Here is a 23,711-nt window from a genome sequence, read left to right as displayed (position 1 = left end):
AGGGCTCGTACACCTGCTACCCTTCACAGAACCCTGTGGAACCTTCATATATTTTTAGCTGCATTTGAAGTAGAGAGTTTTTGGTGAAGCAATTTTTATTCCTTTTTGAAAATTGCCCTCCGAGTTGCAAACCCATGTGATGCCATACAGTTCTACTTGTGACTTAACCAAATGTGATCTCGCTAAAACAAACAAGCAAACAAAACAGGGGTGGGTAAGGGGCAGGGGTGTGGCCTGCTGGTTGCGGCGGTTGCTACCCCTGATTGAGCTGGATGTTCACTAGGATGGTGCTGCTCTCTGCATTGGTGGAGGGGTGGAAGGGAATTGGGGCCGGAGGGTGCTGGAAGCCAATAGAGACGGGTGGGAGGGAGAAAAAAGGGGGAAAAAAAAAGGATAAACTGCGTAGCTTGCTGGGCAGACTGGATGGGCCGTTGGTCTTCTTCTGCCGTCACTTCTATGTTTCTATGTTTCATTAAGCAGTCTCTGTGACTTCCACAATGACACCTTTCAGTCTCACACACTCATTCTCTAAAGTCCTTGTGGCTTCTCCCTTAATGAGTCTTCGCCATTGTATGATGTTAATGGTCGTTTTGTTTCCAAAGAGCCACTCAGTAATGTTCATCTTTGCAGTGGTAACCTTGTTAATCCATTTTTAAATAGTGTGTACAATTATAAGCTTTATTTGTAGTAATTTTTATAATTTGATTACATTTAATCTTCCATACAGAGATGGTTATTATGGGAAACATTAATTTTGCAATATTTTACCTTTTTAATAACTTTTTAAAATGTTTGATATTTAGGTGTTGTGTGAATGTTTCCATTTAAAATTTGTTTTATTTTCACAGTGTGCAGTTTTATGTCTCATGAAAAATGTCTGAAGCAAGTGAAGATCTTTTGTGCATCTATGACCCCAAGTCTAGTCAGGGTGAGTTGGTGTACTGCAGTCGATGATATACTTTACTTAGTAAATAACATTCTTGTCTGAATAAATTTGTGGTCTAAATATTTTAACAATTTTGTATAGGTTATAGAGGGTTTGCACTTGTGCACATATTTTTAAATTTATCTTTAAAAATTCTACCTGTAAAAATTAGCAGGTGTAAATGTGTGCAGATAATTTTCTAATTGAAAGTAAACACATGCTTTCACCTTGAAAATGAGTGTAAAGTTTGTGAGTAAAAAGTATCCGAACACTTTGTACGTATGTGCAAGTCTTAAAATTACTCTCTAATCGCTTCATTTCCCTATGCGTGCGTGCACCTCGTTAACCTTTATCAGACATGCAGAATTTCTTGCATAATGTTGGTCACCTACATAAAGGGTAAGAAAATTATATTGAGCATGTGCAGGCTGTGATATCCGCACACTCAAAATGCCTACTCAAGATCTTGACTCCATAGGAATTTATAGGAAAACACCATCATTTTCTCTTTCCTATCCTTCCATCACTTTCCTTTGTCTCCCTTCCCCTCCAATTATCCCTTATCCATATAATGTTTCCTTTCCCATTTTTATCCTTTTCCTCCACAACCCTTCATTTCTTTCTTCCCCAGCATCTACCCTCCTACCTCTTTCTGTCTAGCTGCCCTTTTCCCTCTTTCTCCAAGTATCTGCCCTCAGTCTTCCCTCCCCTTTCCCAGCATCTGCTTGCCACCTATTGCCTCTCCTATCCTGACATTTGGTTCCTCTGTCTCTTGCCCACCCCACCCCATCGTGTGCTTCCCCCCACTTCCACAGCCTTCACTTCTGACTACATCAGCTGAGTGGCAGGAGCCCATTCTGAGGCTGCTGACCGTTCTCTCTTGTTGGTCCAGCACCACGAGAAACTTGCCCATCTCAAGATCTACAGGCAGGAAGTGCCCGCCTGCAAGTTTTGAAGCTGCTTATGGTGCTGCTTCTCCTGCTGGGTCTTGAATAGGTACCTGTGTGGCTTGCGCGGCCGCTGGAAGACTGCTGTGTGGTCTAGCATGTATGCATCTTAGAGGGAAAATTGCCCAGGACCCTTTATGCTTCTAGGGTGAAACATTCTTTTCTTTTGCGCATGCTTACAGATAAATCGTCCTAGTTTTTCAGATAAGAAAATTGTTTTCTGTCATTGCTGGGTACTATTTTCAATGGGCAATATGTGTGTTTTATTTGCTGATTTAACAGTATTTTCCTTTTTGGTTTCAAGTAAATTGTTTAAGATTGCTGAAATCTATATTAAGCTATCATGCTGATGAGTCTGGGAATCAGTTTAGGGTGTTGGAGAATTGTATTGTTTATACTTTTTTGGAAGGACTTGAGTACCACCCACCCTACTACTGCATTCTGATACAGACTCTTGAGGTCTTAATCTTCGCAGTTTAAAGTTATATCTTCCTTAATTAATTTCACCTATAATCCACCTGGTTTGATTCTTCCCAATGATGTCATCACTGCTTTAACTCAAAGGCTTGTTTTTGTTTGTGTCTTATCTGTCTTTCTTGACTTGACTAGATTGCATTCTCCAAGGGGAAGGGACCATCTCTTATGTGTCTCTTCACAGCAATACGTATGACTGGGAACAATATACAAATGATAATACCTCTTCCCTTGGGCTGAGCACTTGCAGACCTTGCCTTTGCGTATTTCTTCTTGCTTTCTTGTGTGAGGGATATATACTTCATCACAGATTAAAATCTAGAGTGAGAGGACAAGTGCTCTCTGACGATAAGAGATGATACAGAAAAATACATAGCTACTCAAATATGTGCACAAGCACAACAAAACTCATGAGGTGAGACCAAATATGTTTTGGAAACTATATGACAATAAGGGAGGCTTGCAATTGAAGTATGGGCAGCCATTTTTATTAATTTTAGTTAAGAAGATTTTTATCCTGCACTAGCCAAAGTTCAAGGCAGGTCACAAAAGTGACAAAAACAAATCACAAACTAACTAAAAAAAGGACATATCAGCTGTCTACCCAATCAACATTTAAAACGTCTGCTCCACTGTAAGGATCTAACTAACCTTAGAAGGATTCTCATGCTAAGATGTTTCAACTGAAAATGTTAACGGAAACTGAAATGTCTTTAAAAACTTTCTGAAGGTCTATGTCCAAATGTACATTTTTGCTCAGGAAGAATGTTCCAAAAGGTTGGTGTAGGTACAGAAAAAGCCTTGTCCCAAGTTTTAGCCAAATATACTGCTTTTAATGAGGGAATATTGTTGTGTCCATCGCTGCCCGATGTCTCCGCTCCGCTCCGCCCACCTTACCTTGTTGGCGACTCCCTCTGGGGTTGATGGAAGGCTAGCTGCTGCAGCGCCTCCACATCGTCGTCCTCCGGCGTCCCTGGACCGGCTCGATGCTGCAAGCCGCCATGTTGACCAGGTGCCTAAGGGTGCACACACACGGCCAGACTGATGTACCGGCGTTGGCGCATACCTCAGGGGCATCCCCCTGAGATGACATCATCAGCTCCAGATATTTAAGGTCTCAGTTTTCGCTAACAAGACGAGTTAGCAAGGGATAGGTTTAACTAGCTTCCTCCAGGTCGCTGCGGATGGGATTCGCTCTCCCCAACCCGAGCTACTCTGCCTCCTCGGACTTCACTAGAGGTACCTGCTCCTCGGGGGCCTCGCTCTCTCTTTTTCTTTTCAGGTCACAGTCTGGAACCGGTACTCGCTCCTTAAGGGCCCATGTCCTGGACCAGCTCCTGAATACCACTTCTGCTAAGAAGTCATCGCTGCTTACAACATTAGTGAGTTTCCATCTATCTCTCAGAACTTTCCCTGGGACCAGGTACTCGCTCCTCAAGGGCCTCCTGCATTCCAATTCCTGGGCTGCCTCAAGAGACTATGGTGTGAGTGTTACCATCAAGGACTTGTTCCAGAACTCTGCATATCCTATCTACTCACTTTCTTAGTGAGTAGATAGGATATCTACTCACTAAGAACAGCAATTGGAACAGCAATCCCACCTTGGGATTGCTGTTCCAATACCTGAGGGACTTCAGCCCAGCCAGGCGCTTCTAGCTCACTACTGCCACCTCTGGTGGTTTAATATATTGTCTAATAAAAGGACTAGTGTGTGTGTCTGTCTCCTACACTAAGCCTGACCAGTGGTCCCTCTCGGGATCTCCCCCGAGGGCGTGGTCACCTGCCACTGGTCCAAGGATCCACCCACAACTATTCTAAACAATATCAGATTGCTATCTCCAGCAACTCCGTTAATAAGAGACTGCTACTCTCAGCTTTAACAACAGAGCTTTAATAACAAATATCAAGATGATCTGATTGCGATAATCATAATATATAAGATGGAGTGTAAATCTGAAGGATAGCACTGATCTATGGGAGCTTGTTTATCAAAACACCTGTTTTGCAAGCCATGGGCAGCCAGTGAATCTCTCTTAAGTACTGGTGTAATATGTGCTCTGATATCTATGCCTGTCAAGACATGAACTGTTGTATTTTTGCAAAGTGTTCTCAAGAAAGAATCAGGAACACCTAAATACAACTGTTGTATTCAAGACCTGAAAATACTATTGCCTGCATGACAGTTCAATATCATGTGGCTCCACAGGAGGCTTTAATCAATCAATGTAAGATACACAATTTAAACAATATTCCTTGGTGACCATGGTTGCATCAACGGACTTGAGTCCAGAATTATTCCCAGGCTTTTAACTTGAGATTTAATGGGGATCTCATGTCCTTCAAAAGTAAGTAGACTGTGTGTTGGAAGCCTCTCAAGAATTAAGACCTCAGTCTTCTCTATGTTGAGTGCTAGTTTGTTGTGTAAAAGCTATTGTTTTACCACTGAGAGACAAATTGAGACTATCTGGAATATAGACTGCCATGAAGACATCAGTGGTACAAAAAATGTAACATTATCCTCGTATATTCTGTAATTCAAACCCAAACCCACCAATATTGTATAAATAGGGGTCATATAAATGTTAAAGAGAGCAGCTGAAAGGAACTGTAGTATTGATGGTTCGCCAAAATGAAGAGGGCTCAATTCAAATTTGGTGGGAGCAGTCTGAGAGGTACAATGAGAACCAAGCCAGTACACCTCTGGCAATTCTATATTCTCTGAAACGGTGGAGTAAAATTTTGTGGTTTAAAGTGCCAAATGCAGCAGTGATAGACAAAAGGATTAGAACATAACTGTTTCCTTGGTTGAACCCATGTCTGATTGTATCTACACTTGAGATCAAAAGGATCTCAGTTCCTTAATGTTTCTGAAAAACAAACTGAAAGGGTTCTTGCCCTTACTTCTCGCTGACATCATGCCCCTTCCATGCTCACTGTCTTTTCCTTACCTTTTCCTATAGGGGACCAATGCTACTTTGCATAACTGAATAGGAATAAGGAGGTTCATATATATTTTAATGAGACTGATATAATATAGTCTGGGACACGGAGATGGCCCAACTTCAATTGTCTCCTTATACATTCCATATCACGCAGATTGCTGCTTTTTTACTTTCTGTGCAGTCTCTATTCAAGTTCTGAATTTTTTTTTTTATTCATCTGGTCTTTGCCTGATTGACAAACTGAAGAGTAGTAAATCACATGGACCGGATGGTATACACCCCAGAGTTCTGAAGGAACTAAAAAATGAAATTTCAGACCTATTACTAAAAATTTGTAACCTATCATTAAAATCATCCATTGTACCTGAAGACTGGAGGATAGCTAATGTAACCCCAATATTTAAAAAGGGCTCCAGGGGCGATCCAGGAAACTACAGACTGGTTAGCCTGACTTCAGTGCCAGGAAAAATAGTGGAAAGTGTTCTAAACATCAAAATCACAGAACATATAGAAAGACATGGTTTAATGGAACAAAGTCAGCATGGCTTTACCCAAGGCAAGTCTTGCCTCACAAATCTGCTTCACTTTTTTGAAGGAGTTAAACATGTGGACAAAGGTGAACCAGTAGATGTAGTGTACTTGGATTTTCAGAAGGTATTTGACAAAGTTCCTCATGAGAGGCTTCTAGGAAAAATAAAAACTCATGGGATAGGTAGCGATGTCCTTTCATGGATTAGAAACTGGCTAAAAGACAAGAAACAGAGAGTAGGATTAAATGGACAATTTTCTCAGTGCAGGGAGTGGGCAGTGGAGTGCCTCAGGGATATGTATTGGGATCCTTACTTTTCAATATATTTATAAATGATCTGGAAAGAAATACGATGAGTGAGGTAATCAAATTTGCAGATGATACAAAATTGTTCAGAGTAGTTAAATCACAAGCATGCCTGGTTACATGCCTACCTGGTGCGAAGGTGGTGGACCTCTCGCGTCACCTAGATAGGATTTTAGACAGTGCTGGGGAGGAGCCGGCTGCGTGGTACGTGTGGGCACCAACGACATAGGAAAATGTGGGAGGGAGGTTCTGGAAGCCAAATTTAGGATCTTAGGTAGGAAGCTTAAATCCAGAACCTCCAGGGTAGCATTCTCTGAAATGCTCCCTGTTCCACGCGCAGGTCACCAGAGGCAGGCAGAGCTCCGGAGTTTCAATGCGTGGATGAGACGATGGTGCAAAGAAGAGGGATTCAGTTTTGTTAGGAACTGGGGAACCTTTTGGGGAAGGGGAAGTCTCTTCCGAAGGGATGGGCTCCACCTTAACCAGGGTGGAACCAGACTACTGGCACTAACCTTCAAAAAGGAGATAGAGCAGCTTTTAAACTAGAACAAAGGGGAAAGCCGACAGTCGCTCAGCAGCGCATTGTTCGGAGAGAGGTATCTTCAAAGGATTCTAATGATGCATTAGAATTAGGGCATCTCAACAGTGAGGTTCCAATGATAAGAAAAGTAGTCCAAGTGCCTGTAACTAAAAACTCACCTGAGCTAAAAAATTCTAACTTATCCCTATCAATTAAAAAGCAGAATGAAAATACAAACAAAAAACCAACTTTGAAATGTTTGTATGCTAATGCCAGAAGTCTAAGAAGTAAGATGGGAGAATTAGAATGTATAGCAGTGAATGATGACATAGACTTAATTGGCCTCTCAGATTCATGGTGGAAGGAGGACAACCATTGGGACAGTGCTATACCGGGGTACAAATTATATCGCAGTGACAGAGAGGAGCACCCGGGAGGCAGTGTGGCGCTTTGTCTGGGATGGCATAGAGTCCAACAGGATAAACATCCTGCATGAGACTAAATGCACAATTGAATCTTTATGGGTAGAAATCCCTTGTGTGTCGGGGAAGACTATAGTGATAGGAGTATACTACCGGCCACCTGGTCAAGTTGGTGAGACGGACAATGAAATGCTAAGAGAAATTGGGAAGCTAACCAAATTGGTAGTACGGTAATAATGGGAGACTTCAATTACCCCAATATTGACTGGATAACTGTATCATCGGGACATGCTAGAGAGATACAGTTCCTGGATGGAATAAATGATAGCTTTATGGATCAATTGGTTCAGGAACTGACGAGAGAGGGAGCAATTTTAGATCTAATTCTCAGTGGAGCACAGGATTTTGTGAGAGAGGTAACTGTGGTGGGGCCGCTTGGCAATAGTGATCATAATATGATCAAATTTGAATTAATGACTGGAAGGGGGACAGTAAGCAAATCCACGGCTCTCGTGCTAAACTTTCAAAAGGGAAACTTTGATAAAATGAGAAAAATAGTTAGAAAAAAACTGAAAGGAGCATTGTTAAAAAATACCATTCTAGAAGCACAGTCCAGATGTATTCCACACATTAAGAAAGGTGGAAAGAAGGTGAAAGAAGCTATTTTAGCCAAAAGATCTTCATTCAAAACTTGGAAGAAGGATCCAACAGAAGAAAATAGGATAATGCCTAAACGTTGGCAAGTTAAATGTGAGACATTGATAAGACAGGCTAAGAGAGAATTTGAAAAGAAGTTGGCTGTAGAGGCAAAAACTCACAGTAAAAACTTTTTAAAATATATCCGAAGCAGAAAGCCTGTGAGGGAGTCAGTTGGACCATTAGATGATCGAGGGGTTAAAGGGGCACTTAGAAGAAGATAAGGCCATCGCTGAAAGATTAAATGATTTCTTTTCTTCGGTGTTTACTGAAGAGGATGTTGGGGAGGTACTGGAGGTTTTCATGGGTAATGATTCAGATGGACTGAACCAAATCACGGTGAACCTAGAAGATGTGGTAGACCTGATTGACAAACGGAAGAGTAGTAAATTACCTGGACCGGATGGTGTACACTCCAGAGTTCTGAAGGAACTAAGAAATGAAATTTCAGACCTATTAGTAAAAATTTGTAACCTATCATTAAAATCATCCATTGTACCTGAAGACTGGAGGACAGCTAATGTAACCCCAGTATTTAAAAAGGGCTCCAGGGGCGATCCGGGAAACTACAGACCAATTAGCCAGACTTCAGTGCCAGGAAAAATAGTGGAACGTGTTCTAAACATCAAAATCACAGAATGTATAGAAAGACATGATTTAATGGAACAAAGTCAGCATGGCTTTACCCAAGGCAAGTCTTGCCTCACAAATCTGCTTCACTTTTTTGAAGGAGTTAATAAACATGTGGATAAAGGTGAACCGGTAAATGTAGTGCACTTGGATTTTCAGAAGGTGTTTGACAAAGTTCCTCATGAGAGGCTGCTAGGAAAAGTAAAAAGTCATGGGATAGGTGGCGATGTCCTTTCGTGGATTACAAACTGGCTAAAAGACAGGAAACAGAGAGTAGGATTAAATGGACAATTTTCTCAGTGGAAGAGTGTGGGCAGTGGAGTGCCTCAGGGATCTGTATTGGTACCCGTACTTTTCAATATATTTATAAATTATCTGGAAAGAAATATGATGAGTAAGGTAATTAAATTTGCAGATGATACAAGATTGTTCAGAGTAGTTAAATCACAGCAGATTGTGATAAATTGCAGGAAGACTTTGAGACTGGTAAATTGGGCATCAAAGTGGCAGATGAAATTTAATGTGGATAAGTGCAAGTGATGCATATAGGGAAAATAACCCATGCCATAGTTACACAATCAGGTCGATACAGTAAAGTGTGCTCCGTCGGAGCGCACTGTCAGCCTGCTCTGGACGCGTGTTTTCCCTTACCCCTTATTCAGTAAGGGGAGGAAAACAAGCGCCCCACCCGCGGCACCTAATAGCGCCCTCAACATGCAAATGCATGTTGATGGCCCTATTAGGTATGCGCGCGCGATTCAGTAAGTAAAATGTGCAGCCAAGCCGCACATTTTACTCTAAGAAATTAGCGCCGACCCAAAGGTCGGCGCTAATTTCTTCCGGCGCCAGGAAAGTGCACAGAAAAGCAGTAAAAACTGCTTTTCTGTGCACCCTCCGACTTAATATCATGGCGATATTAAGTCGGAGGTCCCCAAAAGTAAAAAAAAGTAAAAAAAAAAAATTAAAAAATTTGAATTCGGCCCGCGGCTGTCGGGCCGAAAACCGGACGCTCAATTTTGCCGGTGTCCGGTTTCCGAGCCCGTGGCTGTCAGCGGGCTCCAGAACCGACGCCGGCAAAATTGAGCGTCGGCTGTCAAACCCGCTGACAGCCGCCGCTCCTGACAAAAAGGAGGCGCTAGGGACGCGCTAGTGTCCCTAGCGCCTCCTTTTCCCCGTTTTTCCCGCGTCACCTCATTTAAATACTGAATCGCCCACACCGGCGAAGGGCTGGTGCGCGCGCCGGGAGAGCGGGCGTTCGTCCTCTCTCCCGCGGTCTTACAGTATCGACCTGAATGTTAGGTTCCATATTAGGTGTTACCACGCAAGAAAGAGATCTAGGCGTCATAGCGGATAAAACATTGAAATCGTCGGTTCAGTGTGCTGCAGCAGTCAAAAACGCAAAAGGATTTTGGGAATTATTACAAAGGGAATGGTGAATAAAATGGAAAATGTCATAAAGCCTCTATAATCGCTCCATGGTGAGACCACACCTTGAATACTGTGTACAATTCTGGTCGCTGCATCTCAAAAAAGATATAATTGTGACGGTGAAGGTACAGAGAAGGGCTACCAATATGATAAGGGGAATGGAACAACTCCCCTATGAGGAAAGGCTGAAGAGGTTAGGGCTGTTCATCTTGGAGCAGAGACGGCTGAGGGAGGATATGATAGAGGTCTTAAATGAGTAGATGTGAATCTGTTATTTACACTTTCGAATAATAGAAGGACTAGGGGGCATTCCATGAAGTTAGCAAGTAGCACATTTAAGACTTATCGGAAGGGTAAAAAAAGTTTAAAAAAAAAAAAAATTGAAGTCAGCCGTTGGGTGTCGGGTCGAAAACCGGATGCTCAATTTTGCCGGCGTCTGGTTTCTGAGCCCGTGGCTGTCAGCTGGGTCGAGAACCGATGCTAGCAAAATTGAGCGTCGGCTGTCAAACCCGCTGACAGCTGCTGCTCCGGGCCAAAAGGAGGCACTAGGGACGCTCTAGTGTCCCTGGCGCCTCCTTTTGCCCGTTTCTACCGCCGGACCTAATTTAAATACTGAATCGCGCACACAGGCAAGTGGCCTGTGTGCGCACCGGGAAGTTCGCCCACTCTCCCGTGGACTTTACTGAATCTGCCATATGTGCATACTAGTGCCCGCTGAGCTAAATGAGCGAGAATTGGTCAGGGGAGGGAAACTCCATGTGAAGATTGCATAATCAAATCTCTATGTGTAATTTCCAGTTTGTACTTTCAGTCAGTGGGATTTTCAAAGGCAAACTCTACAAGGGTTTTCCCTTTGGAAATGAGCCTGCAGTCGTAGGACTGCAAGCTCCATGGGGAAGCTCATTATTGTCCTTCCTAAGAGGTTCAAATATAGCTGTGTGCAAAAGTTCAGGCACCTCTGGTCAAATTGTATGTTTCAGTGAATCTTTAAGTGAGTAGAAGCTGTCATAACCCACAATTTCTGCAGGGTACAAAATTAAACATAACATCTTTTTGCCATTTTTAAAATTATCTTTATTAAATTTTTAATCAAATATTACAATAAAACTTTTATAGCTAAAACAGTTTTCCCTCTTCATCCCATTCAGTAGCTCAACAATAACTTGGCATACAGTATAATTTCAGAAGATGACAATCATTACTGAGCTTTGCCCCATAGCATAACATTTCCTCTACCATGTGCTATTTATGATTATGCCCCCTTGTATATATACCCTAGCAGTTATGATTTTCCCCACCTAGATATGTTGTTCTACAGTTTCTCATGTTTTTAATAATTTGTCTCTTATTCAATAATTTCTCGCCAGTTGCTCTGTCTCTCTAGCCTGACATCTGTGTGCCCCGCGCCTCACTTTTATTTGATCCCTGTTACATGTATTTTCAAGCATTTCTGTTATACTGTAAACCGGTATGATGTCCACACGAATGCCGGTATATAAAAAGTTTTAAATAAATAAATAACATCCTTGTGCATATAACAGAAAATTTCCTAATGCAATAACCAAAATCAGTTATTTAAGAATTGTAGTTTTTGTTGAATATCATTTGCGAGAGGTTTTATGTGGGGACCTCAAATTTCTTTAAAAGCCTTTTTTATCTGTCCTCAAAGATGCAGTTCCAAGTTCCATATATTGCATATCTAGCATTTCAGCTTTCTACATTGCAACATCAGGTGTTGCTCTGTCTAACCATTTAAGCAAAATGCATCTTTTGCCAATCACACAAGATTTAACTAGTAAGAGTTTATGGGATTTACCTATGAAAGTATCCATTGAAAGGTGGCCCACCATTTATTTATTTAAACAATTTGTATTTCGCTGATCCACCAGTCTCAACGGATTACAACCAACATACATAGTAATCAAGTCATAAAATAAAACTGTTACAACGCAGTCAGCAATACTAAACAACATGACCAAAGCATTAAAAATAGATAAAAGCATAGCATGGGATCTTCTTAGTGTTTGGGTAATTCCCAGGTTCTTGTGGCCTGGTTTGGTCTCTGTTGGAAACAGGATGCTGGGCTTGATGGACCCTTGGTCTGACCCAGCATGGCAATTTCTTATGTTAAGAACATAAGAAAATGCCATACTGGGTCAGACCAAGGGTCCATCAAGCCCAGCATCCTGTTTCCAACAGTGGCCAATCCAGGCCATAAGAACCTGGCAAGTACCCAAAAACTAAGTCTATTCCATGTAACCATTGCTAATGGCAGTGGCTATTTTCTAAGTGAACTTAATAGCAGGTAATGGACTTCTCCTCCAAGAACTTATCCAATCCTTTTTTAAACACAGCTATACTAACTGCACTAACCACATCCTCTGGCAACAAATTCCAGAGTTTAATTGTGCGTTGAGTAAAAAAGAACTTTCTCCGATTAGTTTTAAATGTGCCCCATGCTAACTTCATGGAGTGCCCCCTAGTCTTTCTACTATCCGAAAGAGTAAATAACCGATTCACATCTACCCGTTCTAGACCTCTCCTGATTTTAAACACCTCTATCATATCCCCCCTCAGTCGTCTCTTCTCCAAGCTGAAAAGTCCTAACCTCTTTAGTCTTTCCTCATAGGGGAGTTGTTCCATTCCCCTTATCATTTTGGTAGCCCTTCTCTGTATCTTCTCCATCGCAATTATATCTTTTTTGAGATGCGGCGACCAGAATTGTACACAGTATTCAAGGTGCGATCTCACCATGGAGAGATACAGAGGCATTATGACATTTTCCGTTTTATTCACCATTCCCTTTCTAATAATTCCCAACATTCTGTTTGCTTTTTTGACTGCCGCAGCACACTGTACCGACGATTTCAATGTGTTATCCACTATGACACCTAGCTCTCTTTCTTGGGTTGTAGCACCTAATATGGAACCCAACATTGTGTAATTATAGCATGGGTTATTTTTCCCTATATGCATCACCTTGCACTTATCCACATTAAATTTCATCTGCCATTTGGATGCCCAATTTTCCAGTCTCATAAGGTCTTCCTGCAATTTATCACAATCTGCTTGTGATTTAACTGCTCTGAACAATTTTGTGTCATCTGCAAATTTGGTTATCTCACTCGTCGTATTTCTTTCCAGATCATTTATAAATATATTGAAAAGTAAGGGCCCCAATACAGATCCCTGAGGCACTCCACTGTCCACTCCCTTCCCCTGAGAAAATTGTCCATTTAATCCTACTCTCTGTTTCCTGTCTTTTAGCCAGTTTGCAATCCACGAAAGGACATTGCCACCTATCCCATGACTTTTTACTTTTCCTAGAAGCCTCTCATGAGGAACTTTGTCAAACGCCTTCTGAAAGTCCAAGTATACTATATCTACCGGTTCACCTTTATCCACATGTTTATTAACTCCTTCAAAAAAGTGAAGCAGATTTGTGAGGCAAGACTTGCCCTGGGTAAAGCCATGCTGACTTTGTTCCATTAAACCATGTCTTTCTATATGTTCTGTGATTTTGATGTTTAGAACACTTTCCACTATTTTTCCTGGCACTGAAGTCAGGCTAACCGGTCTGTAGTTTCCCGGATCGCCCCTGGAGCCCTTTTTAAATATTGGGGTTACATTTGCTATCCTCCAGTCTTCAGGTACAATGGATGATTATATAGGTCAACTTCCACCTCCGCAGAAAATAAAGTGGAGGAACCTTACTGGGCTGGTGGAAGAGGACTACAGCTTGTAAAATGATTGACAGGATGGTATGGGCGCAGCAGCGCTCAGCATCATGCCAGGCAAAGTTAGCAGCACTGGCAACTGGAAAATTAGTGGCAGGCTCTTATGGCCCCAGCCTCCTCATACGCATTCCTTCCCCCCCCCCCCCCTCTTGTGGCACCCAAGAGAAGTCTGGGTAAAGATGTTTTCAGTGGCACATGTGGAAAGGCCTCGGCTAGGAGGGAAGCCAAAGCGTCCGGTCCAGCACAGCATTTGGCTCTGCACTCCACTGTGCACCATCTATCAAGCACAGCAGGGCCAGGCATCCCTTTCTTAATCATGGACATCAATTCCTACATCGTGCTGTGCCAGAATGATTGTCCTGTCATTCTATCTCATAGATAACACTGGTAAACAAATTTCTGGGAACATTTTGTTTCCTCCACAACCTTCAGTGAAACAAGTAGATTTTAACAAGCTGAATACAAATATGCATTTATTATGTCTGTATCATGTACCGTTTGCCAGAAAAATGCGATATACATTAAACATTCATAAACTGTAGCGGCATAAGCTATAATGGCAATGTTGGCACCAGAAAACAAAACTAAAAATGTTTTGCCACAGATTTTCGTTTGTAATCACTGTCCAACGCTTCGCTGATGAGAGTCCACAATTTTCACCCATCATGGAGGGGTTCCATTTCCCTTGATATCGTTTCTCCATTTTGACAATGTCTTGATGAAAGCTTTCACCAAGTTTGTCACTCACAGCGCCGTTGTCTGGTAAGAAGTCCAAGTGGGAATGAAGAAAATGTATCTTCAATGACATGTTGCACTTCATCAATTTGTGTGCTTGAAGCAGATTTTCAACCTGTTCGACATAGTCTGCTGCCTTATAGTTGCCTAGAAAGTTACAAACAAGATTCTTGAAGGCTGTCCACGCAACACGTTCTGTACCTTGCAGAAGACCATCACAGCTTGGATTTGTGAGCCAACGAAAACACCTTCTTTTATCTTGGCGTCACTTATGCGCGGAAACGTTTGCCGCAAATAATCAAAAGCTTTACTTTGCTTGTTCATTGCCTTAATGAAGTTTTTCATCAGCCCAAGTTTGATGTGCAAAGGTGGAAGAAATATCTTACTTGGATCCACCAATGAGTTGTGCGCAACATTCTTCTGCCCTGGAACCAACTTCTTGCGGAGAGGCCAGACTTTTCTGATGTAATGCGCATCTCTTGCTCAACTGTCCCACTCACAAAGGAAGGAACAATACTTGGTGTAACCAAGCTGCAGACCCAGTAAAATTGCAACTACCTTGAGATCACCACATAAATTCCAGTTGTACCTAGAGTACTCAATGTGGTTCAGCAGTAGCTGCATGTTCTCATACGTTTCTTTCATATGAATGGCATGTCAGTCAGGTATTGATGGGTAGATATTGCCGTTGTGCAGCAAAACAGCCTTCAAAGTTAAGATTGATGAATCAATAAAGAGTCGCCATTCTGTTGGGTCTTGGTCACATCTGAAAGCACAAAACAATCCATTGATGTCACAGCAAAAATTCAGACTATCTACTTGGTTGAAATATTTTGTCAAATCTTCATGACGGCTGCGAAACACTGAAATTTTCGTATCAGATGACAAAAGATTCCATCCTTGCAGCCTTGACCCAAGCAGTTCCGCCTGACTCTTTGATAAAGCCAAATCTCTGACCAGATCGTTCAGCTCTGACTGAGATATTAAATGATGATCGCTGGATGTTGATGGCACAAAGTCAGGATCAGCCGCAGCTTTCATCTGCGATGGCTAGCTATCATCGCCTACCCTCCTCATCCTCATCAAGTGTCCACACCTCTGGCGGTTTTGGAACAGGAAGACTGTCGTCATGTGGCACTGGTCTCATTGCCGATGCAAGGTTAGTGTACTCAAACTTCCTGTTCTTTGAGTATCCTGACACATTAGTCATGCAGAAGTAACAGTCAGTTATATGATCTTTTTGTTCCCTCCATATCATTGGGATGGCAAACTGCATGGATGGTTGCACACCTTTCAGCCAAGCTTGCAGACTACTGGCACAAGATGCGCAACATCTATGAGGAGCCCATACTCTGTCCTGGTCACCAATTTTGCACCCGAAGTATAACTCATATGCCTTCTTAATGAGTGCAATCATACTCCTTTTCTGTGCTTTCAGAGTAAACTCAGCACAGATGTAACAAAACATGACACGGCTATTACGACATTGGCGCGACATTACGACATATGAAATTAAATCCACAAGCTTTAAACTCAACAGTTTTAGCGAAACGATTCGCTCATTCACACAGACGTCGCATAGACTACTCATTGTTGCTGCTTATATATCCCTGTCCTTTTTCTTTCTCATATTCTTCCCTCCTAGCTATTTCACCTTCTTCACACCCCATTCCTAGTCCACCACATTTAATCTCCCCATCCTCTTCTGCCCAACCCTGAGATTTCATCTCTGTACTGATACTTAAGTCCCCTTTTCCTCACCAAATTAAAAAATATATACAGATTGGAAATTTATTTTTTATATCATAATATAAAAGATGGATATTTTGCCAGTGTACTTCAAGAGTTTTCCAATTTATGCCACACAATCTACTCCTGAGCTGCCAGAGCAAACTATCGGACTGTGCCTTAGACCTCCTGCTCCCTGTTGTCTGATCTTACTGGAAGGGGGCAGGGGGCCACAGTAGCAAAAGTACCTAGGGTTGGTAAAACCCTAAATCATCTCTGTTTTTCCCTGACATTTCAAGCATTTACTTGACTCACGACTCAAAAATCAGACTTTGATAAAACGGAGAAGTACCTTGAGGAACTAGAAACCTGGGAGACAATGGGTGAAGTGGAACAGAGGACCAAATTAAAAGGAGCTATTTAAAAGAACTTCATGCTTATCTCATTAATTTAAAAAGGGACTCTTAAGATCTCATTTTGGCAAGTACTCATATCACCATGACTCAAAGATAAATGTTTGTTCCTTTCTATAGAAATTAAGATTTAAATGCAATTTTTCAAAAATATTGAATAAAAGATAGTATAATGGATTGGGCATACATAGTATTGTGAGACCTACGATTACAATTGATTGAACAGTTGCAAAACGCTTTAGCGTTCCAACAAAAAACATTTGTGGAACATGGTTTAGTGAATATGTATTGCTTATAGATAAGAAGGTCTTTTACTTAAATCTGTTATGTTATTACCAAAGTGGTTTCACTTAGTTTCTTAGATTAAAATCTCCAACAAGTAACCCTTCACCTTTCCTTCCCACCTTTTAGATGGCTATGATCAGATCTTGGTCCAGGTCTTCAGTTTGGGTTGGAGGCATGAGTACCAGTGGTTCTCAACCTTTTTTCTGTTGGGACACACCTGACAGATGGTTCTCACATGCATGACACCATGATCGTCACGGGGCTAGATGTAAAAGTACAGTTTGCATCCACGGGAACCCCCCTGACCCACAGTAATGGATGTAAAGCAGAATTATGACATTCCCCATACAACTCACTCTACAAAAAAGATATTCTGGTTCTGGTGTCATCTCAGTAACAGCAACTCAAACTCCTTCTACTTCCAGGCTCAATAGCCCTACTTATGAAAAGACAGCAGTTTACCACCAATGCATGTCTTCTTGAGAAAACACAACAAATAAGACTGATACACACGCTTACATGCTAGTATAATATCTCATCTCGGTAACAGACACAGAATCGACCTAACATACTCCCAGGAACTGTAGTAATGCACATAAACTAATCCGCACACAGTTACACCTGTATTATGGAATACACTCAAACAGGAGCAACCCTATCTATGAAAAGGCAACACTACAAATATTAAATCAGGCCCTAAAAACCAATACACCTCTTATTAGGAAAACAGAACTAGCAAGCAGCTATAGATCCACACACAGAAATAATTGTAAAACTATACTAATAAGCAGAATTAATGTTTCAAAACAGCTATGAACAGATTAACATCCAACAATTAAAAACTCATAAGAACTATTAAAAATTCTCCAAACACCAATAAAATATTTCAAAAAAGCAGACACATCACATAATATTAAATAATTAAAATGGCAGTCAATCAAGAAAAATAAACTTAAAAAGCCACCTTTACTTACCCCCTCCAGCAGCTCTCCTACTCCTCTTCCATGCAGGCCGTAGCACACACCAGAAGCAGCCGTAGAGGCTAAGCTCTATACTCATGGTCCTCTTCCTTAGGGCCCATGTCTCTCACACACACACCGTACCAGTCATGCCCCCGTGACCAGTTTCTGTCTCTCACACACCTATCATCTCCCAGTCTTTGACACACACACGCACACACACACACCAGTCACCTTCCTGAACAGTTTCTCTCATGCCATACACACACACAGGCTTCCCACTCCCGTGTTCTACTTACATATACGGGCTTCTCACTCTCATAATCACTTTCTCTGTCTCACATACACTCACCAGTCTCTCACTCCCATGCTTGTTCTCTCCAAATGCACAGGCTTCTCATTCCCATAATCACTTTCTTTCTCTCTCTCTCTCTCTCTCACACACACACACACACACACACACAGGCTTCCCACTCCCATGTTCTCCTTCAGATATACAGGCTTCTCACTCCTATGCTGTGTCTCACACACACCCAGGTTTCTCACTCCCATGCTCACTCTTCACATGCACAGGCTTCTCATTCCCATAATCACTTTTTTTCTCTCTCATACACACACACACACACACACAAACACATACCAGTCACCTGATCTCTCTCATGCATACACACACACCCACAGGCTTCCCTCTCCCATGTTCTCTTTCAGATATACAGGCTTCTCACTCCCATGCTGTGTCTCTCACACACCCAGGTTTCTCACTCCCATGCTCACTCTTCACATGCACAGGCTTCTCATTCCCATAATTCCACTTTCTTTCTCTCTCACACACACACACACCAGTCACCTGATCTCTCTCATACACACACACACACACACACACACACAGGCTTCCCACTCCCATGTTCTGTCTTACATATACAGGCTTCTCCCTCCCATGCTGTGTCTCACACACACAGGTTTCTCACTCCCATGCTCACTCTCTTCACATGCACAGGCTTCTCATTTCCATAATCACTTTCTCTCTGTTACGCACACACACAAGTCTCTCTCTCATTTCCATGCTCGCTCTCCACGTGCACAGGCTTCTCATTCCCTGAATCACATTCTTTCTCTTTCTCTCACACACACACCGTCACCTTACCAACCAGTCTCTCTCTCGTGCATGCACACACACACAGGATTCCCACTCCCATGCTCTCTCTCACATAATCAGGCTTCTCACTCCCATGCTTTCTTTCACACACACCCCCACAACACCAGGCTTCTTACTACCATGCTTTCTCACATACCCAGATTTCTCACTTCCATGCTTTTTCTCTCTCACACGCACACATCAGTTACCTCCCTGACTAATGTCTCACACTCTCACATACACATCAGTCATCTCCCTGAGCAGTCACTTTCATTGTCTCTCACATATACACACTCATCAGCTCTCTGACCAGTTGCTCTCAATCAAATACATTCTCTCACTTATACACAGGCTCTCAATCACACACACATTCTCTCACTTACACACAGGCTGGCTGGCTGCTTCTCTCTCTTTCTCTTACTCACTTCCTCTCCCCCCCCCCCCCGAGCACAAATGGTAGCTGCAACAGCCTCCTCCTCCAGCCCCCGCAGGCCAAGAAAGAAGAATCCCATCGGTCGCGGGAGGCTCTTGCTGCTGTCTCTTTTCCCGATTACCGGCTGCTTCGATTGCTCGGGAGCCGATGCTGCTACTGCCACTACTACTTTTCCACGCAGCACGGCTTTCTCCTTCCTGCGCACCACACCGCGTATCACTTCCTGTTACGGGTCACGGGGGGGGGGGGGGGGTGCAGGTGCGGGAAGAAGAAAAGGCCAGCCAAAGGTGCCACAGCTTCTTCTAGCACCGCTGCCGTTCCCACTGGGCTTGAACGTGCTGATAACCCAGCGGCAACAGCAGCAGGGAAAGAAGAGCAGTGGGAGAGACCAGGAGCACGCGACACACCTGCCGGTGCTTGGCGACACACTGGTGTGTCGCGACACACCGGTTGAGAAGCGCTGATGTAGATCACACTTGTGGAAGAGCCATCTTCTGTTTTTTTAAGGATAGCAAATAATGCTTCTTCTCTACCCCATGTCCCTTGCATTTCGGTTCCATTGCTATTGTTTTTGACATAAAGTGCTGCTACTCCCCATTTGGTGTCCCATCTGTCCTTAACAAGTTATAGCCCGGGATGGACGTATCCCAATGATGAGATGCTATGAACTAAGTCTTTACGTCCAAGTCTGCCCCCACCATTAGGGCCTGCAGTTGTGGGGTTTTGTTCCCCAGGCTTCAAGCATTTGTGGTCAGAACTTTCCAGACTTAGTCCCCACACAAACTGCACCTGAGCCTTGATTGTGCAGTTGGAGCAGATGACGGGGCTGGGAAATGTGGTGCAGGGCTTGAAGGATCACAAGGAAGGCAGTTTCTGCCCAAGCCCAGCATTACCACTAGCATCTTGGAATAAGAAGAAGCATGGCTTGAACAAAACATTAAAAAGTGAATTTTAAAGCCTGGTGCACGCAAAAAGTGCATAAGACAGGCTCACTGCGCGCACATCTCACTCGCTATCAAAAAGAGGTGTGGGATGAGCAGAGCATGGGCATTTTGGTCCGTAGACAAGAGATGAATGCATAAATTTGCATCTTAGCACACATCCATATCCTCTGCTGCGTAAGTTTTCTTCTGCTGTGGAGGAGATGTAAGTAGTAAAAAACAAAACAACCCCCCCCCCCCGCCATTTTGGAGGGGTTTAAACTGTCTGGGATAACTGGGGAGGAGGGAGTGCTGGTTATCAAACGTTGGGGGTATGGATGACCTAGCTCTTAACTGGGTGAACTAGTGAAACTGGCAATGACGTGGCCTGTTAAATGACGTGGCCTGTTAAAAACTACCCTGACTTACGCAGTAGAATTGGAATTTGCATGCCTACTTATAACTAGGCAAACCTAAATACCTTGCACCTTCAGACTCAAGGTTTTGGAATACTCAATCAATTGACTATTCCGACTACAACAACTTATTGTTGTAATTACTTATAACTAGGAACACTCATGTGCGTGCTCAGGCTATTTTATGATATACACAAGTTATAAAATCGCCTCGTCCCTGGGCACACGCTGACTCATATCCACCAATGTGTGCCCATGCGCTGCTTTGAAAGTTATCATCTAAGAAAATCATCTCTGTATTGTGGGTCATTAGAACGGGCCGCAACCTTTTACTGGTTTGCAATATGAGGTTTAAAAAGTACTGATCCTACTTCAAATCCCTGGGCACACCACTATTTACCTTTCTTCACTGGAAAACCTGACTATTTAGCCCTTCTCTCTGTTTCCTATCTTTTATCCAGTTGCCAGTCCACAGTAGGACATTGTCTCCTGTCCCATGACTTTTTAATTTTCCCAGGAATCTTTCATAAGGGACTTTGTCAGATGCCCTCCGAAAATCCAGATACACCTAGGATTGGCACCTTTGTTCCTAAAGTGCCACAACCAGGTCTAGTTTTCAGGATATCCACAATGAATATGCATGAGGTATATTTACATGCACTGCCTTCACTGTATGCACATATATCTCATGCATATTCATTCTGTATGTCCTGAAAACCACACCTGTTAGTGGCACTCAAGGACCAGAGTTGCCTGTCCCTGAGATATGCTATATTGACCTGCTCAACCTTCAAAAAATTCAGTAGTCTGGTAAAGCAAGTCTTCCCTTTTCTAAACCTGTTGGTTGCTCCTCCATTAGGCCATCTTTATCCATGTGACCAGTAAGTTTGATTTTAAAAAGTTTGCTTCTACCACTATGCCTGAAACAGTAATCAGGCTCGCTAGTCTACAGCTTCTTGGATTACCCCTGGAGGCTTTTTAAAAAATTGTCATTTCATTGGCCATTCTCCTTCAAGTATTTTGACTATCTTTAATGATAGGGTACAGATTACTAGTGGCAGATCTGCAGGTTCATATGGAGCAAGCTAATACAAACCAGGTTCCTGCCCAAACAAGCTTATCATGTGTTGGAGCCTTATAATGTGACCTGAGCTATGTCTAGATCTGAGTGATGTGTTTTGGACCTGCCAAAAAGGGGTTTTGAACCCTGCAGAGCCTGCAAGCCGCCAAAGTGAAGGAATATTAAAAATACATGAAAACCAATGTGTGCCCTCCTGTGAAGGACAAATGTTCTGCAAGAACCAGTATCCAGTACTTACAGGTTTAACAAGTTGGGAAAAGGACTGGACTGTTTAGCCTCCCCAGAGAACAGCACTATATATCCAGCAGAGGAGGAAGCCAAAGGAATGCTGGGAGACCAATTAAGGAAGAAAAGGCACAATTTGTTAGCTTTGTCTGTGTGAGGGGTGGGGACAGCCAGGAGTGGGAGCCAGGAAGAGAGGATTGCATCTGGCAGTCCTGCAATCAGTTCTTCTCCTGAAGAACTGTTTATTGAGAGGGAGAGTCAGAAGTTGCTCTCTAAGGGGCAAATCTTTAAACTTACGCGAGGGCGCAGATTTGTTCGCACAACCCGGCGCAAACAGATCTACGCCTGATTTTATAAAATGCGCGCGGCACAATTGTGCGACCTGCGCACGCTGAGCCGAGCAGCCTGCCTCCGTTCCCTCTGAGGCTGCTCCGAAATTGGAGCAGCCTTGGAGAGAACTTTTTTATGGTCCCCCCCCACCTTTCCCTCCCTTCCCCTATCTAACCCACCCCCCAGCCCTAACTAAATCCCCCCCCTACCTTATTTCGTGGAGTTACGGCTGCCGCTGGCTTCCTGTCCTGGTAAAGGCCGCTGTGCCGAAGCACCTGGCCTCGCCCCCGGACCACCATCATGCCTCTGGCCCCACCCACGGACTGCCCACGGACCACTGCCATGCCCCCGGACACGCCCCCAGCCAGCCCCTTATTCGAAGCCCCAGGACATACGCGCGTCCCAGGGCTTGTGCGCGCCGCCGAGCCTATGCAAGATAGGCCGGGCACGCGCAGGGCAGGTTTTCGGGGGTTATGAGCGTATCCCTTTGAAAATCTGCCCCTAAGGAAAAAGAAAGACAGCTGTTCATAGCTGAGCTACATGCAGAATCCCAATAAGGGACAGAGGAGCCAGGAGCCGAGAGACTGAGAGACTTCCTTTCCAGAGATATCCAGGCTCAGGTGCACATGGCTGGATCACCCTCCTAAAAGACTGAGTTAAGTAAGCATCTTAACAGAGGAGGGAGAGAGTTTATTTCCTTGCCTTTTGTCCCAAATTCAGTATCTTATCTTAACTGCTTCAGCCTTTCAGCCGAAGTCAAGCAAAACCCTTGCTGGCAGGTACATCCACATGATATAGGAATGGGAAAGAGAAGCTGATGGATTGCAGTCTTTCTGTAAGAGACTGAAACCAGGCCGCTTTCTGTTTAGTACTAAGTAAACCATTTGGGGAAGCTCTCCAGGAGAGAGAGAACTTTCACACACTGCAGTGTTCATCTGTTTGGTTTGACATCTAGCCAGCTCTATTATTAGGAGGGACTTCTTCATTTCTTGATAGCTTTTGGGAAAGGGTGCACCCTTTATAAATTGGTGACATTGGGATCTGTTCTGTTCCCCCTCCCCCAATTTTTGGGTACTCAGGAATAAAGACAATTTTTGAAAGCTGTGTACTTCAGTGCTTTCCCCCTCCAACCTTTCTCTGTTAATGTTCCTTATTGGGTTGTGGTTTTTTTTTTTGTTTTTTTGTTTTTTTTTACTATCCATATGTTGGTTGCCCTAGCTAACAGGCCATTCCCAATGTGCATTGTTTGATTTAAAATAAGAAAACTACAAGTTTATATTATCCTTCACTACTGTACTTCTCCCATTTAATGTTCTGGTTGGATTTACTGTCTATTTGCACAATACTATTACAAAGTTTAATTACTGTTTTATTCTGGTGTGATGATTTTATCTGGTCTGTGGTGCCATAAGTGATAGGTTGTTTGCGAAGGGCACAGAATTATGGTGATCCGGGAAACTAGATCGGTGAGCCTGATTTCAGTGCCGGGAAAAAT

General features: G+C 43.1%; 1 protein-coding gene across 1 annotated transcript in view; it reads left to right on the top strand.

The window, feature by feature from the left end:
- The window catches only part of DGKQ (diacylglycerol kinase theta), a 513,416-nt gene that overhangs the window by 74,706 nt on the left and 414,999 nt on the right, over positions 1–23,711 (top strand). The window contains exon 2 of the mRNA XM_029602759.1: positions 849–928. Coding sequence (XP_029458619.1) covers positions 849–928 — 80 coding nt within the window. The remainder of the gene's footprint in view (positions 1–848; positions 929–23,711) is intronic.

Source organism: Rhinatrema bivittatum, chromosome 1 (assembly GCF_901001135.1).
Source record: "Rhinatrema bivittatum chromosome 1, aRhiBiv1.1, whole genome shotgun sequence".
Taxonomy (NCBI): domain Eukaryota; kingdom Metazoa; phylum Chordata; class Amphibia; order Gymnophiona; family Rhinatrematidae; genus Rhinatrema; species Rhinatrema bivittatum.
This window is presented reverse-complemented; position numbering and strand designations above follow the sequence as displayed.